The sequence below is a fragment of the Mercurialis annua genome, linkage group LG8, assembly GCF_937616625.2.
Source record: "Mercurialis annua linkage group LG8, ddMerAnnu1.2, whole genome shotgun sequence".
NCBI classification, from domain to species: Eukaryota; Viridiplantae; Streptophyta; class Magnoliopsida; order Malpighiales; family Euphorbiaceae; genus Mercurialis; species Mercurialis annua.
Genome location: NC_065577.1, coordinates 457,627 through 475,236, shown reverse-complemented (window position 1 = coordinate 475,236; position 17,610 = coordinate 457,627). Strand labels below are relative to the sequence as shown.

The 17,610-nt window shown below is 34.9% G+C and overlaps 3 protein-coding genes across 6 annotated transcripts; 1 reads left to right on the top strand and 2 right to left on the bottom strand.

The window, feature by feature from the left end:
* The first annotated feature begins 158 nt into the window (after positions 1-158).
* Positions 159-1,296, top strand: LOC126661061 (uncharacterized). The gene is made up of 2 exons (XM_050354821.2): positions 159-717; positions 1,061-1,296. The coding sequence occupies exons 1-2, from the start codon at positions 249-251 to the stop codon at positions 1,072-1,074; spliced, it is 483 nt and encodes a 160-aa protein (XP_050210778.1). The 5' UTR covers positions 159-248; the 3' UTR covers positions 1,075-1,296.
* A 337-nt stretch (positions 1,297-1,633) lies between these two features.
* On the bottom strand, positions 1,634-11,577 carry LOC126662312 (autophagy-related protein 2). 2 transcript variants are annotated; one of them, XM_050356246.2, is made up of 14 exons: positions 11,104-11,577; positions 9,941-10,995; positions 9,602-9,750; positions 8,624-8,799; positions 5,300-8,518; positions 5,095-5,207; positions 4,204-4,405; positions 3,990-4,103; positions 3,547-3,654; positions 3,327-3,459; positions 2,768-2,973; positions 2,407-2,603; positions 2,055-2,298; positions 1,634-1,893 (listed from the first exon to the last, which is right to left on the bottom strand). In XM_050356246.2, exons 1-13 carry the CDS (start codon positions 11,305-11,307, stop codon positions 2,226-2,228), a joined length of 5,949 nt encoding a protein of 1,982 aa, XP_050212203.1. In that variant the 5' UTR covers positions 11,308-11,577; the 3' UTR covers positions 1,634-1,893; positions 2,055-2,225. The 2 variants fall into 2 exon arrangements, with proteins under 2 accessions (XP_050212203.1, XP_050212204.1); XM_050356247.2 differs by having other exon boundaries at positions 2,133-2,298.
* A 2,095-nt stretch (positions 11,578-13,672) lies between these two features.
* LOC126661233 (telomere repeat-binding protein 4-like) lies at positions 13,673-17,454 on the bottom strand. Of its 3 annotated transcripts, none has more exons than XM_050355053.2 (6): positions 16,600-17,454; positions 15,466-15,779; positions 14,753-14,937; positions 14,594-14,660; positions 14,358-14,412; positions 13,673-13,971 (listed from the first exon to the last, which is right to left on the bottom strand). In XM_050355053.2, the coding sequence occupies exons 1-5, from the start codon at positions 17,231-17,233 to the stop codon at positions 14,374-14,376; spliced, it is 1,239 nt and encodes a 412-aa protein (XP_050211010.1). In that variant the 5' UTR covers positions 17,234-17,454; the 3' UTR covers positions 13,673-13,971; positions 14,358-14,373. The 3 variants fall into 3 exon arrangements, with proteins under 3 accessions (XP_050211010.1, XP_050211011.1, XP_050211009.1); XM_050355054.2 differs by lacking the exon at positions 13,673-13,971 and adding an exon at positions 14,108-14,156; XM_050355052.1 differs by lacking the exon at positions 13,673-13,971 and having other exon boundaries at positions 14,108-14,412.
* Positions 17,455-17,610: the final 156 nt, after the last annotated feature.

Here is a 17,610-nt window from a genome sequence, read left to right as displayed (position 1 = left end):
AGGTCAATAATCTCAAGCTCTAAAACCTTTTAATTAGTGTTGCCACTATAAGTAAAATATTTATGCATGGCAGATGGATATTACATTTGGTTAATCACAAAATGACAAATCTAAGTAACATGAGATGTCTGCTAAACATTCACATAAAACAAAGTTAACTACAATATTAATACATGTGAACACCAACAATTAATGCACATATAAAGATTAAGTAAGTGCTGATTTGAATCTTAATAACATGCTTAAACATGTTTAACAATATCAATGAGCAACAACAAAGCCTCTACACTTGTTCTTCTATGGACCCAAGAATCTCATTCTCAAATGATTTTGTAGAAACACAAATCAAATATGAAACACATTATAGAGAAGCACCAGTTTCTTCAGATTTTGAGTTTTCTGTTAGAAACAACTCTATGATTATTCCTGCGGATGAGATCTTCTGCAAAGGCAAGATTCTACCATTGAAGGAAGGCTCCACCAACCAGCTCAGAAAAATGACTTTGCAAGATGAATTACTTGTTGATGATGATGATGAGGAGTATGAATTTGATGTTTTCCCAAGGGTGCAGAAAAGATCAGGTTGGTGGAAAGAAAGACTAGGCCTAAAAAAAGGTGACAATATAACTAAGAAAAATCATCAAGTTTTGGAAAGAATAGTTGAGGAGAAGAGATTTGGTTTTGTACATGAAAAGAGACTTGATGGGAAGGTTACTGGTGAGAGATTTATTTAAATTATTTTTCTTCCTTTTTATTTTGGGCAGTTTTTGTTTTTGCTTAGCAGTAATATGAAGAAAATTTTAATGCCAATGGTGTATGAATTTTTCTGAATCTGTTATTCTAGTGTTTGAACGTTCATTTCTTGTAAATTAGTGTCGGAAGGTTTATTTTTTTATAAATTAGTGTTTTCCTTTTTGAAAGTATATCAAACCGAGTGATTTTGGAACTTTTTTTTATCATCATAATACTAATAAGGCAAAAAATAAATTTTAAATCTTCTGATGCATTTTTTTATTTTGATACCATGGATCTCATGAGGATTTTTTTCTCTCTTTTACAGGAAATGTTGACTGAAGGAAGACTAAACATTATAACAATGGAGGGTTGCAACAAGGCATTAGATGTGCTTTTTAATTAGTATTATTATTTTAAGGTTAATCCACTTATATTGCAAGTGCAAGAAAGTTTTAAGCTTTGTGTTCTAACTTTTACTTTTGCTAATGAAGTTAACATTAGTTGTTTGTACATAAGTGTTTGCACTTCCTTAATCAATATTAGTATTTGAAATTTTTCTTATTTACTATTTGGCTGTCTTTCATTTAGACATGGAGTCTCCTATATTGAAGTCATGTACTCAGACGAACTGTCACTAATTTGACTAATCAAAAATTATGTCACATTCAATTTATCATTGACATACAGGTAACAAATGACCGGAACTGCAATAGTAACTAAAAAAAAAAAAACTAAAAGTAGAAATTAGATTATAAAACGATGTTAACGAACTATAAGAGAGCTAGTAACCTCGACTTTTCTTAACCATATTGAAGCTACATTTCCTTAAATTTGGAGTCTACTACTAAATATAGAACTGCTAAAGAATTAATGTAAAAAGAAGAAGAAAAAAAACACAGACCAAAACTTGCTCTTTCTTGATTATGTACAAGGAATATAGTTTTGTCTATAAATAACATACACTGTGATGAAGCATTGAAGCCTATCAAAGAATCGAGGATTATATCTTCTATGAACCTACCGACCAATCTGGCTAACTATAGTATACATTTTACTTCTCCTACGGCTAAATATTCTTATAACCACCAGCCAATATTTACAGTATGCACAAAATATAGCAAGAAAGAATCTGTATGATGGATTGTCAACTGTTAACACCTGCAACCAAAAGTTCATGTTTAAGTGTTAAACTAATTCAATAATTTGCGATAATTAAGTTATGAGCAACAATATTATGCATCAGAACTTAAACTGAACAGAATCAAATATGATAAATATATTCAAAGACACAGCACATGTTGGATTCTGGAATTTCTCACCGTCCAGACTATGCGGGAGACCAACAAGTGGCGTATTAAGCCTATGTACGCGAAGAAGTTACGGGAGAATTCACTCACGTGTCACAGCCAGCCATCACTGCAAAGAGAATAACGGAAAGGACAGGAAAAATGCGTTCGTCCTTTGTTTCAAGGTGCTACCCGATATTCAACTCAATCCAAATCACTTGATTGACTGGGACCCAGATACTTATCCATGGACTCTTTCTTGTGCTCAGGATCAAGGCTGCATGTGTTATTACCAGATGTAAATACGTACAGTCAAGGATTAAGTCTCAGACCTGAGAAAAGACTAGATATTGTGCCTTTAAATATTTTAAAAAGAAAAGTTCACCTATTTCTAAGGCCAAGAAGAGTATAATGCGCTGCACTCGCACAAGCAGAAACTGGAGCTATAGCAGCAGCAGGAACACCCCGTACAGCAGTTGCCAAGGCAGATCCTGCACTGGCTCCGCGCTGGTATTTTTTCAATGGCATCTGAACTAAAGCAGAGGCAGACCTCCCGAGGCCATCACTGAGGCTTTCATATGCCTGCCAATTTTGGGAACATCACAATTTTGTCATCAAATACTGAACTCTCAATCTACTTATTTCTAATAGATTGATACTGTGAAATGCAAATTCAAAGAATATAAAGTAGAAGATACAAGTAAAAGCAAAGGCGACTCATGCTAAACCAAACATATAATCTTCACCTGTTGAAATCCTTGTTGGGCATTTTTCGGCTGATTGCACCTTACATTTGGTTTTGTATTGCCCTTTACAGGCCATGAAACAGAAGAAGGAATCTTCTTTGCCAGAATACTTTCTGCCTGGAGCAAAATGTCATGAGCTCCTGCTGCCAAATGTACCCCAAGTCCAACTGCTTCAAGTGATATACTTCTAAGAAATGCGATTGTACCTAAAAACAAAAGTACTGGCTGTCAGGAAAATTTTGAGACACATGCTAGCAGTTTCTTGTCGAAGAGTTTCTCCGTCAGAGAATTCAGATGTTAATCAAGCATACATGACACCTAGCGAATGCATCTCAACTGTGCAATAAAATTAGCAAAAATGGTGAGCATTAAGATTTGCTTTGGGTGTCTCATTGAGGAGGATCATGTAAATGTTGGGACTTTAAAAAGCTCACCAAGTGCACGAAGTGTTCCCTATGCAGTCACCCCTGCCCCTTGCATTTTGCAAAGAGGCTGTTTCTATACCTCCAACACCAAGCACAATTCAAAAGTTTAGATGAATTTACTCCATATGATTTACCTCTCTGCATTCCTTTGACTACTCTGCGGTCCTTCCTATAACTCTCAACTGGCAAAGAAACAAGCTTTGCAGCACCACTACCAACAGCAACCAAGGATCGAATAGTAGGAAGGCCTTGCAAGACCTTATGTATCTGTAATAAGAAAGAGAAACAAATATCAATAAACATATAACAGACGACCGCTATAATTGAGAAATAGTGTGATGCATGTGCTTAAACCTGATTTTGAGATATATCCTCCAACCACTCCCCTATGATTGTTTCACATACACTGGCCCAGCCATAAACACCAGCTGCGTGAACATGTTTGAGCTCCAGCTCAACCCCCTGCAAGGCACTAAATACTCAACAAACTTGAAAGGAGAATCGGTTGCGTAAACAGTTTTTGCAATGCATTGTAAGCTCAGTATTTCACTTAGTACGAAATGTCGTAATGGCACAGACTAAGATGTGCTACATTTATCAGAAGTCAGTCAACATCACTTGGCACCAGAATCATGACAAACGAAATTCAGAATTTAAAAAGTGCATTAATTAACACAGCTTGCTCAGAAGATAATTCCTTTCTTTTTAATGTTGCCTCTAGGATCGCTATTCGCTACTTCTAAAAACAAACAAAAGTAAACTATATAACGATTTAATACAAGCACCAAAATATTTACCTTCCAAGGGACAAGATTTACAAGTTCCACATAATTCCCGCCTCCTAATGCTGCTAGATCAACACGACGAGGGCTGTAGTCGACCCGGAGAATGACAGGCTGCACATCAAACTTCTGAAAGAGTAATATAATCAGTACGGAGAACTGTCTGAGTTTACAGCTAATGGGAACAAAAATTAGAGGTATATTAACGAGCATTGCAACTAGCACTTGCCTGAAAATAGGGGAGCAGCGCCTCAACTGCAATTCTGTGTCCTGCAAGATTCTTCGTTGCAAATGGTTTTGCCCCGTCTGAATTCTGACTATGAATCAAAGACTGGTCAGCCGACGAGCTTTTTGCCCCGAAAAAGGCAATGAGAAAATCAAGTTGACTCTGGTGAAGTTGCAATATAATAGGAAGTAGGCCTACATGCAACCTGAAAGGGTAGAACACAGTAAGTTACATGTATTTACTCTTGTGGATAGTGTTCTGTGCTGTGAAATTCAAATAAATTAATTCAAAACATACAAGGAGAAGCATAATCAGTATTTTGACATGGTTTGGTCTTATAGAATTAACATTTAACACTAAGCATGAATCAACTAAACTTTTTGACAGAAAAGCTGAGTAATGAGTGTCGGTTTAGCCACAAAGGAACTATGTACATGTTCAGAAAGAGATATTAAAGGAAAACATGATTCTTTCTTAGGACTATGCAGATGTTCAGAAAGAAATATTAAAGGAATACAAGATTCTTTCTTACGAAAGACTGACGTGCACTATGGAACTGATTAACTTTTTAAAATATAAAAATTTCATATTTAGTTTCCAGACATACAGAAACAAAACGATTCAGTAAGAGATATTAAAGGAATACAGGATTCTTTCTTAAGAAGACTGACGTGCATTATGGAACCGATTAAAACATTAATATTTAGTTTCCAGAAATACAGAAAGAACAATTAATGCTTATTCTAAATGATTTCCACGGAATGAGTACCCAGAGGTTATCACAGCAAGTTCTGTCGTTGAAGAGAACATTTTGGTAGAGTATTGTTTGAGAGCTTTTAGAAGGATGAGATTTTAAATATTTTACATTTAAAGTAAAATAAAACAGCAGCGTACCGGTACTCCTCAAGAGGAATTTGAGGATCTGGTCTGACAGCTTCCAACTCCAGCATCAGTGCTTTTGAAGATGACTCCCTAGGGCGACCTTTTGAACGATAATATCCCAGTACCTTCCATTTCAAACAGGAGCAGAACAATTCAAACATTGTGTACATATGCAAATAATAGCAAAGCATCCAATTAGTAAGACAAATTATGTTACCCGTGTCCAAGGTGCAGATTTGCTCCTGTCACAAAGGTAAAAATCCTGAACTGAAAGTGATAGCTTAGAAGCATAAATTCCACCAACTGGGAAAAGGTCATATTGCAACTGTATTCCAGATAATACAATCTCTAGATAAGAAGTTGTATCTCTTCCGTGGACTTCTCTAGAGGCCTCACCATCCCTTTCATTTGAGTGCCAGTCAGAACCACCAAACATTCTCCAACTTAGATTGATGTTCTTAAGACGTATACGCCCTGTGGGCTTTCCACCTTCATCAGATCCTGTACACTCATAAGATGGAAGCCTGTTTTCCAAAACCTGATTCAAACTAGCTCCCCAACTTGCTTCAGAAATGTGATTTTCCACAACGCTTAAAGAGGCATCCCCATACCATCCACTATTTCCTCTTCCGCGATCTATATCCTGAAAATTTCTGGACTGGCACTTGAGAATCTCAGATGGTGATTGCATGCCAAAGGACAATTCTGACAGTGGGCGCAAGTCAGACAGGCAATAGCCTTCTAGAAGTTCTGGTAAGACACCATTCTGTAAATATGAGGTTTCAGCACTTCCAAATCCTACTGAAGGCGCTGATCCATCAAAAAATAAATCCTCAGACACACTTTCAGGATCTCCAATGTTCAGGCAGCAAGCCTCTCTGAGGGGACTTTTATCAAATGAATCACAAACTCTTGATTCAATAGAATCAAATTGGCAATCTTCATTTCCCTCGGAAGAAAAAGCATCTTCACATATTTCATCCATCAAACCAACACTCGCAAGCTTGTTATCTGTATCCACACCTGAGACATGCACTTGAGAAGTTGACAAAGGACTATTATAGGCAGACTTTCTACAATTTTCATTGAATTCATTACTCTCTCGAGCCTGATGAACATTATCCCACCGAGCCTGTAAATGCACAAATGATTCCTCCAAATCAGGAGCAAAAAGAGGTTGGAGTTGAGCAGCCAACATAATCAAATGAGAAGTACTGTCATGGCAGGTTTCAACATAAATGTGGGATTCTGAACATTCTAACTCCCAAGGAAGGCCACTTTCAGGGTTTATTCTCAAAATTGCTTCAAGAAGTGCCTCCCGAGCAACTTTAACATAGCCCATCTCTCGAAGATATTCAACACTGTAAGTGCCAAAGAGATTCTCAAATGCCGGACAAAGAAGGAAACCTATATCTTGCGCTCTTATTTTGAAGTTGTTAGCAGAATTTTCTCCAACTGTACTCGTAATAATCAAGGAAGATGCAGCCAACAGACAAGCAACATGTGGCTCACTTGTTTCTTCTTTGTAATATGAGGAATTTGAGTCAGAGTCAGAATAGAGATTGGTAATCACTGAATTCTTCCCATGGGGCTCGTAACTTAAACCAATATCAACAAATTTAAGAATGAAAGTAGTCCCACCTGGTGCATTTACATTCCCCTTTTGAAAATCTGCATGACCTGCTTTCTCAACTTCATGAGCTGGCAATGTGAAAAAGGAAGATATTGAGTCCAACCAATCTAATCGGCCACCAACAGCAACAATTGTCCCACATCTGACAGTAATAGATGAAATCTCATCAAAGTTCATTGGATCCCATAGGTGAACAATGTCAGAACCAGCAAGTCTAGAAGATAGAACATTTGAACCTCCTCCATCACCACGTTTCCTTGACGAGTTGCTACAAGAAATCAGAAGAAACTCCTTGTCGGGAACCCCAGTTACGGAACCCCACAATTTGCCTTCTCCGTGACTAAGCCAGAAAAATTTGGCTCCTTCAATGCTTCCAATGTTTAAAACAGATAAGAGATCAAGCTTCTGAAGTTTCAACTTTAAACAATGCCAGGATCCAGGAAGTTCATTCTGCAATGAACTTTTACCATCCTCTTGCATATCTGGTCTAATTAAAATCTCTACAGAAACACATTCCAGAAGGAACGATGTTTGAGAGGAAGATGATGCCTCCTCAGTATTTACTATCTCAGAGGCTGCTCCTGATAATGCATTAATCATCTGATTTAAAAGATTGTGTAAATTAGCATATTGAGAGCTTCCTAAATCAATGGTAACGGAAAACAGATTAATATGCAGCACAAATACAGAGCTTAAGATTATCTCTTCTTGGATTTGAAAACTTGTGTCAACCAGATCCTTCATAGCAGTCACAGACACAAATTCAGAACCTTTCACAGTGGTTTTTCTCCTGCTCCTAGATTCCTCAGCAGTAGCCAGGGACTTGGCACTCTCAAATATCAAAGGACCTATTACAGAACTCTGTTGCCATTGCATACTAATGGTAGAAAGACAGCCAGCTCTGTTGCTGACGGATAAAATATTTTCAGCGCAAAATACCTGTCTTGGAGAGCCAGAGGAGTTGGTTCCACCATAGCTTTCACATGATCGGTTAACAACATAAGCCTTTAGATTACCAATTTTCAAATTCACTGAGCATGTTGACTTTGAAGTATACCTCTTCCTAGAACTGGAATTTGACAACAAGTGAAGATCTTGAACTTCTCCTTCTCTGAAAGTCCATGGCGCAGAAAATTCGAAAGCAATAAACTGATCCCAAGAAAAGTTGCCCTCGCTTTTACCAGTTCCAAAAGGGAAACACAAAATGATCCTTGCATAAAGGATTGATATAGTACCTTTCAAAGTTTCTGTTGAAGACTCTGTTGAGACACCAGGCACTAAACCCTTTTTAACATCTCCAATAGATGAGCCATGCTTACTGTTGACAGATGAACATTCTTGCACCGGACTATGCATTTTAACATGATTTCTTATGTCTTTCAGAAGATCTAAAAACATTTGTATTGACCAGAAGTTCACCCAAAGTATAAAATTTGGCAATCGCAATGAAAAAGATGTTTTCTCTTTTAAACTTGCATCTGCGGAATCAGACTTGACACAAAAATGGCAATGAGTCACGCCTGAGGTAACGAACAGTTCAATTTTGGTCATATGTCTAAAGACAAAATGTTTAGCTTTTTCAGCACCTAACTCATTCAACTCGGGATCTTTGGCAGGTGATGCAAATGGAGGAAGAGCTCCTTGAACTTCACCTTGAAGTTGTTGAATAGAAAGAGTTTGAAAGTTGCTATCACCACTACACTCTTTCAACTGAAAGTTCATGGCATCAATTCCATTGAACAAGTAATCAGCAACGTCAATATGCTTTACTTTTCCTTCAAACATAATTTGTTGAGGACATACCTGTTGATCTTATCAAACGTTTTGAGTTAGTTAAAAGGTAAATCACGAATGCAAAACCCCAAATAAGAAAGAAAATGGATTTAAGTTCTAGAAGCAAAACATTACCTGTAAAGCAACAAATATTTCGTGGCATTCTGCTACCATATAATGATCATTTGAATCACTACTACTTTGATTACCCTTTGAGTTATATAGATAATCCTGATAGTCATCTTGGAATGATAAGATGATAGATATTCTGGCAACAGCTGCTTCCAGGTTAGTTTGAATATGCTGCTGTTCTGCGTACCATTGGGAAAAAAAAAGGCAAAGTCAAAATGCCTGAGAAAACTTAATATAATATAATGAGACACTTCTCAGCACATACAAGGATTGAGAAATGGAACTATTGCGCTTAAATCGTAATCATTGAATATCTCGTAATTCACAAGGTCATCTACCATCCACAAAACATTTCCCCAAGTGCTAAGAGAAGAATTACCTCAATAAATAATTGATCAGCCAAACAACATAAAAAATTTCAAAAGAAAGAAGTTTTAACAAATTCAAAATGTGCTGCAAACAATTCACACAGATCAAAGCCTAATAATACTCTTGCCACTCGCCTTAAAAAAAGTTGCCGTCAATCATGGCATAGTCAATCATGGGGTATCAACAAATGGCAGTTAAAGTTTGATAACAATTACGTGAACAGAAATAGGAGATATATGACTCAAGTCTCACCATAATTTAAACCTTAAATTAGTAAAAGCAATGATTGAACTCTTCCTATTCAACTAATTTCACTAAAGGACAATGCTAACATCACAGTCACCTATTTCACCTAATCTAAAAGTTTAGCAAGCAAATTTGTGCTAGTTCGTTGTAGATCAGGTTCTATACTTTCTAAAGTTGGAAACCTACAGAAACGCCAATGACATGATAAATCAAAAACACCAAAATAACGACAGTTAGCACCTCGACTATTCAAGTTATAAGAATAGTAGATATAGCATGAACCATGCTAGATAGAGTTGCAAAGTATTAGAAAAAGGAAAAGGGAAATCAAAAGTTAAGACATAAAACACTTTGAAAGAGACATACCTGAGGGGATATGCAGAGATCCTGATGCAAGGCTTGACGCAGCTGTTAATGCACTGAAAACAGAACATGTCCAGTTCCACATTCCGCTGCTTCCCAAGGCTGATTGTGAACTTCTCATTCCATCAAAACACTCAAAAAACTGGTCCACACTGCAAGTACAGCACAAACTTACATAAGGAAGTTGTTCTAATAATCATATCTGTAGTGCCTGAATAAAATAGCTATGATGCTTTATGCTTTGATCACATGAACTTATAACACCGTGACACTTCCATTCATGTTCGACTCTGGTGGAGCAAAAATATATACAACATTCAACAATGCAACATATGCACAAACCTTGCTCCAAGGTCATGGTCTTCTGTGCTAACAGATTTATTCTGTTCTTCCATGGAATTTGGAACCCAATCTGGTATAAGATGTGATCCGGGTAGCATAGCGTCACTTGCTGATTCTTTCCCGGTTAAAGAAGAAACGGCAGAAGAAAAACTGCCACGATCAAGAGTTGATGAATAGAAATGGGAGGACAAGTTCAAATCAACAGAGTCTGTTGGCTTGTTGTGGAGCCCCTCCTCCAAAGTCTTGTAAGAGTTCCATAAAAGTAACAACCATTTAATGGTACTGGGCTGCAATCTCAACTCCAATGGATCAATAGAAACAGTCGCATCCACTTTGCGAATGTCTAAGGAACCATTCTTCCACGGAATACTTAACCTTAAGTTCCCTGAAAATTCACCTTTACTTCCACACAGAATTGGAATTCTATCCTTTGATGGACAATGCACCGAAAAGAACTCATTGAAACTAGAACCTAGTGGAGAAGACAAGGAGGTTTGTTTGTCAGCAACATCCATCTGAAGAAGTTCTAGTACAGCTCCTTGAAAGGTTATAAAGTTTGTCAAATGACTAATTCCAAGAAAACTCTCAACTCTTGCATCACAATTCAAATTAGCATCTTCAGAAACACATGTTCCACATTTTGTTTCAGATATTCGAAGAACCAAGATTTTCTGATTCTCAGCCTTCTTATCATCCTCCCAATACGGTTCAAAAGCAACAATTAAATTTTTTATATTTACATTGAAGTTTTCCAGAAACCATTTAACCATATTAGCAATTGTCTTGACACCTTCATGTACATTATCGATACTAGAATTCGCAGAACCATCAGCCATATAATTTCCTCCATCACTTTGCATATGAGAATCACTGTGTTGATTTAAATCAGTGCTCTCATCTCCATCCGGCGTGTTACTCCTCGAACAAGATGCAAGTGAAAACACAAGCTCAAGTTCATCCACCTCAACCTGAAAACCTTTACCACCCCAAGGCATTTTAACTGATAGAGACCCGACCGATCCTTCTTTAATAAAGACAGGTGTAGTTCCACCTAACTGTAAGAAAAAATTAAAAAAAAATATAGCATAACATACAAATTAGCATAATTTTTTTTAGCATAACCCTTAATTTTTTTTAGAGAGGTGAAATTGAGAGTGGTATACCTTATGATTAAGATAATCAACATTAAGGGCAAGATCATTAAGTTGAATAGTGCCTTGACGGAGCTGAATATCAAGCTGATCAAGATCAATATCACCTAAAATAAATTGACCTAATTTCTTTTTCAACAAGAACTTCAAAATCCGCTTCATTGCCCACCGCGAAAACACGGCCTCCGCCGATTTCGCAAAGTTCCACCCAAACATCTTTACTTAATTTAAGAGAATCGGTAGTAGAGTTGACAAAACAATAAATATAAAATAGAAGTTTTAGTTTTCAAATTAGGGTTTTATGCAGTAAAGTAAGGGTAATTTAAGGGAAAATTGTGCTCGAGATGGAAGATTTGGGATGATCCTCCATCAAGAGACAGAGTCGGAGTACGAATTTTAGGGGTTTGAGGAATTAGGATTTGAATTGGATTTGACGACTTTCATGTTGGTTAGGGTTTTCCTCTGTTTTCTTAACAATAAAATAATTAAATCAATAATTGAATTTTATTTTGCTTTATCCACGTTTCGTACGGATACTAACGGTATTTTAAATTTTTCTCTTACCAAAATATAAAACAATCACCAACCATATGATAAATAAACTTTTGCTCTTAAATCTATATAATAATACTAATATATGTACAATACTATTTTATGACAATATTTGAGTAATGACAATTAATTATTTAAACAAAAATAATTATTATATTTATAATCGTCTATTTAGTTCATGAGACGTGAAGAATTAAAAACATAAACTAATCCTTTTATATTGCTCTATGGGATATATAAAATATAAATGTTTATCTCTAAATGAATTTAAAATTCTAAATTTATTTTAGTTAAACTATTAAATATAAAAAGATCAATTTTTGATATATATCTTTATTAGAGGTAAAGGTGGACTACAAAACTTGCAAAAAGTATCGTTCGTACATAGAGACAACACATCTATCTATATCTATATCTATATCTATATTATATATAAAAGCACGGAGGGGGGAGGGGGACATGCAAATTTACTGAATAATCTTTTTCAATTTAATACTAAATAAAGGTTTTATTGTCATTAACTAATTGGTTATTTAATCAATCACTATTGTAATTAAAGTTCTAATTAGAATAGGTAGCTAAATTATCTCCAATTTAGTCTTTAGTATGTAAAATATAACTAAATTGTCTCTAAATTAGTAGGAATACCTATCTTTTAGTTTGATTGAACTACAAATTTTTTAATAACCGAATATATTATATTTACTTTTACAAAAATTCTTAATTAATTTAATATTAATTATAAATAAAAAATTAATATAATTATTAATAAATTTACTAATATGTTCATTGACAAGTTACGTTACGAGCCACGTGCATAGCACGTAATGCGAAACTAGTAGACATAAATATGTGTAAATATATTTGAAAAATATGATAATAAATTGTTATCTCAAAAAATTAATAGTTGGACAGACCATTCCTATAAATTAAACATTTCGAACCCTGCTTTTGAAACATGTAAAAACGATGATATATATTTATAAATAGTTTTCAAGTATACTAATAGCTTTTTTAATAAAAATACATGGTTGAATTTAAAAAAAAAAAACAATACACTAAAAAAAGAAAAATACATGGTTGTGTTATTCATTGATTTAATTGACAATGTATAGCTGTAATATGATTTGTTAAATTCGGACTTGTTGAACATGATAAAAATAATTTACTTCTATAAGATATCTTTAAGAGTGTTTATAATTTAAATTTTTGTTAAATTGACATATTTGACAACAATGCATCATTTTGACTACATTAATGGATAATGGCCATTTTCCTCGTTGATTCATATATTTTTTTGTACAAAGATCCAAATTTTGAGCAAATAAGAAATAAGTTTTGAATGAGTTCCATACATATAGATACCAAGTCATACGTTTATATAAGAACACTACAAAGTGCTACTATAAAAGTTATAGTAATATATTAATGGTTAGTATTAAAAAATTTAAAATCATGATAGTTGATACTATTTTTTTAGAAATACAACACTTTAATGTTATTTTTAAAAATTAAAAGGTATTATTATAAGGTCATTCTCGGGTGAAAACCTGTTTTTACTTACTTTACTAAGAAAGCAGTATATTCACATCGTTTGATTTCATTTGAACTAAAAAATTTCCAAAAATTTCCTTACAATACGAAAATATAATTTTGTACAAAAACTGAGCAATTTTCTAAATTTTTTGAGGTGCCATTCATTAACTTTTATAACATAGAAAAAGAAACCGAACTAAAACAATTAATTTTTTTAATATAAAATTCAAAACAAAATTGAATCTATCGATTAGATTAGATTTCACAGGCAAAATATGAGATATCATATTGTTATGATTTCCTGGTGAAAGCACACTATTAAAATATTTGCGGTGCCATCATTTTAAAGATGTGTCATTATGTGATAGGTTTAGTTCACGGATGACGTGGTGGACTGAGTCTACCTAATCTCTCCAAAGTGGATAAACATCATCTAACAAAACTCAATATGTTCAAAGGTAATTCAAAATATAAATAAAGAAATAACATGGAATGGAAGAGATTAGCATGTCGAGTAAAGGATCAATTTGCCTCCTCAACTTCGCACTAAATATCAAAAACATTATTCTCAGAGTTATCTTACAAAGAAATCCACAACTTATACATAATGTATCATTTAGATCCTTCATCTGTAGTTTGGCAGGAAATAAAGACACGTGGAATGCAAATATTAGTCTATACATTTAAAACGAAATTAAAAAAAAACTAACGCAATGAAAATTAGCCTTGTAATTTCTCGCCAAATTAAACAGCAATCAGTTTACATTCCTGATTTAGATTTTCAAGAAGTTCCTGAAACATAGAAATCGCAAGGAAGAATATCGTAATCAAATCTCTACCATTCTCATGAGAAATAATAAATCCATGTTTTCACATCCTTATGGCAAACCTCTCTAATGCAGGAAATTTAAAGGCTCGAATATCCATATTGAAACTTAAATCTTCCGTTGTAAATTTTGTCTTTTTGATCCTTTGAACTATATACAAGGGGTGAAATGATCATTTGTTCTAAGCATGTTATGTACATAGAGTATATAAAACACACTTTAGCTTTAACTACATCTGCTAGAGATAAATTAATAGTTGCATCTTAAGTAGAAGGGCACAAAATAACAGACCATGAGCATTGTTTCTCTACCTAGTTAAAATCCATCCCAAAAAAAAAAACTTAGTTATACCTTCATCACTAAGTTACTACTTCATCATGTTTCTCCATTTATCTTTCAAATCAACCTGAGAAAAATGTAACAAGCAAACTTATAGCAGTCATAAAAACTTTCAAAAACTTCAAAAAACAACAGAAGCTTTGCTGCATGCAAATGCAAATGTTCAAATAGGAAATGCTGAAATATAGAAAAGGATAAGTTTCTCTGCAACTTAAAACACAAGAAAAGTACGAATTGGAAACCTTTACCTCGGTTCTTTCCACAAAAATGTCTCGTTTGCACTGCAGGATGAATTTCCAGTTCCCCCTTCCAAACCTTCCATTACAGAGTGAAAAATTTAAATCAATTATGAATCCGGTAATTTTAAAACCATAACTACTAAAGATAGTATAAATACAATCGCATACCTTTGCACAGCCTCTCTTAATGCATCTTCCTCTTCAACAGTCCACCTCTTGAATTGCCTCCTTCTGGCGAGTTTTGGTGTTTTATAAATCTTTAATGGAGACCCTACATTTATACTCGGAGTATCCAAGTGATATCTTTTCCTTTTGGTTGATTCCGGGGATGAATCATCAATGGAATCACTCCACTAACCAAGACGAAAAATTCATATTCAGCAAACAAATTCAACTGCATATACTTAAATAGAAACACATATTAAACAAAAAATGTAGCATGAAGTCCACTTAGGGTTTTAGGTTGTAATGGATTATTCACGAGACACCTGCCTTCTTTCTTAGCTCTCAACATTTAACACAAAAAAAAAGCAAACAGAAACAGCTTTAAAGAGGTAGCTAGGGCACAGCAACAACTTCACCTCTCCAAATAAGTCGAAAAGCATACGATAATTATAGTCCATAAATCCTAACTTAGACAGTAAATGAAAAATTCAGATGGTCAAATGAGGGTCTAGCGGAGAGGTCCTGATGGACTGGTCAGATAGTCAAATATTTGAATTTGACTCTTTTTCATTAAATCCAACGGTGATTGTGGACCCTCTCTAATTATTGTTAGTGCACGATCGTCATTCATATATACGTATCTGCTAATGGTGATGTCAATTCTCAAACTCAACCCACAACATAAAAAGAAAAAAGAGAAGTAGTGCAATTCATACCTCAAAAGTACAAGCAGTATTATTCCGATCCATTAAGCTACAATTAGGATTGACCGAAGTCTCCTCATTCAAAGCCTTCTTATTCATATCAGCAATTAATGCCTCGGACAAAGCCAATGCATCAGGAAGAGGATCATTCACCAATAATTTCAACTCTAGGGAGCTGGATTCAAGCCCTTCTCTCACTTTCGTAAATTCAGGCGTAGGGATCCTGTAAAACTGAGTTGGAGGCACATTCACGCGTGCCCTTCCAGACTCCACAGTCCTAACTGCTTCTTGGGAGTGAGTGTCAAGCATATCATTCTTCTCACTTTCTGCACAAATAAATAAAATAGTTAAAATGCATGCACAGGGTTGAACTTGCAGTGCCAGAACACAGGGACCAGATCCATAAAAACACATAAAGGATGCCATCCCAACCATTCCTTTCAACGTATCCCATGTAGAAAAATAAATAGTACACTATGGTTGTCTCAATAGACTTCAAGCATTTTGTATGACAGGACACAATGCACATAAACTCAGTAAAATACAACTAGATTAAGGGATCATTTGCATTACTAAAATTTGGGAGGAATGAAAATGAAAATAATTTTCATAATTATATCTAGTTCAAAACAATTACATGGAACAAGATTCTCCCGTCAATAGAATCACTCATTCTCATTCTCCCTAAAGGGATCAACTCCATTCTCATGCTTCTTTGATTCCCATTCACATTTCCTACTCAAACAAACAACATATAAAATCAATATTCCTAATCTCATATTCTTATTCCATCTAATTCCTATTCCTTATCTTAAAGCAAATAACCCTAAAATGAAAAGAAGATAAATCCAGCCTAGGGGATTCCACAAATTGGAACAAATCAATTAACATCTACGCAAAGGCTTAACCAAAGGTAATTAAAATTAACAATTTGAAGATTAAAGTCTCCAAATAAAGTCATCCGATGCACAAGAGGCATTGCCACTCGTCAAATTTTCATGTTACAAAATGCAACATTTGTAGTTCTTCTTAACAAACATATTCACAATAAAATAGCCCTAAGAAATGGATTACAGAACACATAGTCAAAGCATAACAACAAAATAAACATAAAAATACCATAGAGAACACAGATATAGAAACTACCTAGACCAGCATTCGTTTCAGTATTTGCTTCTGTTGCTTTCATTTGCCACTCAACTTTGGCTGCTAATTCAAGAAACGAAGGTCCCATTACACCAAATGCCTCTTTCAGATAATCTTTCACGAGCCGCAGAGATTCATTAGCCGTATGCCTACTCAACAGCCTATTGCAAGCATTTAAATCAAACAACGCAGCCTCCATCTCTTCTTTAATCTCCCTCAATTCGTCGGTGACCAACTCACTCTTATTCGACAACTCTAAGTTCTCTATTCTATCTCTCCAAATCCTTTTCACTGCTTCGAAAAACTGACCCTTATCGCCATCCCCGATAAGCCATTTCACCGTGCAGTCCACCGCAACGGCTTCATAGGCCAATTTCATTGAATTTGTGATCTGAATTAACTGTTTTTTGTCCAATTCTTCAATAATTTCGAGCGATTCAAGTATTGACTCAGAAGAAGCATACCCATGAGCAATTTCGTCTTGAATTGAACGGAGAAGGAGTGTTTTCTTAAAGCGAGGGTTAGTTGATGAAATTGGGATTTGGGGATTGTAAAGAATTTTGTTAAACAAGCGATGAGAAATGGGTTGGCGAGCTAAAAATTCAAGAACCCATGATGTGATATCTGGGTCCATTTTTCATTTTTGTTTCTGATTCAATTACTAGGGTTTAAGAAAAATGAAAAGAGTACTTATCTTTGGGTTTGTTCTTCAGTAAAGATTTTGATTTTGCGAATTATTGAAGCGATCGGCGTCTCTTTCAATCGTCAATTACCAACAATTACTCACTTCAAAGATTTGAAAAGGCAAATTGGGTTTTTGTTTCCCGCAGTTTGGTTCATGATTAAACAGGTTAATGATCAAAATTTAACTTTATTAAATTGTATTTTAAGGCCAAATGTACAACAAAATCCTTCAACTTATTCAGAAAGAGTATTAAATCAATTTGTTTATTTCTTGATCATTTAAGCCCTTCATGTTTTAATGGTGCATAGAAGCCCTTTTAATTTCTT

Coding starts and splice junctions, on each gene's coding strand:
- LOC126661061 (XM_050354821.2), top strand. CDS start 249: ATGTTTAACAATATCAATGAGCAACAACAAAGCCTCTACACTTGTTCT.
- LOC126662312 (XM_050356246.2), bottom strand. CDS start 11,307: ATGTTTGGGTGGAACTTTGCGAAATCGGCGGAGGCCGTGTTTTCGCGG. Junction 4,406..5,094: donor ATTCCTCTTGAGGAGTACCG/GTACGCTGCTGT, acceptor CTACCCTTTCAG/GTTGCATGTAGGCCTACTTC. Junction 4,104..4,203: donor CGCTGCTCCCCTATTTTCAG/GCAAGTGCTAGT, acceptor TTACTCTTTCAG/AAGTTTGATGTGCAGCCTGT.
- LOC126661233 (XM_050355053.2), bottom strand. CDS start 17,233: ATGGACCCAGATATCACATCATGGGTTCTTGAATTTTTAGCTCGCCAA. Junction 15,780..16,599: donor TGAAACGAATGCTGGTCTAG/GTAGTTTCTATA, acceptor TTATTTGTGCAG/AAAGTGAGAAGAATGATATG. Junction 14,413..14,593: donor TTTTTGTGGAAAGAACCGAG/GTAAAGGTTTCC, acceptor CATTTTTCTCAG/GTTGATTTGAAAGATAAATG.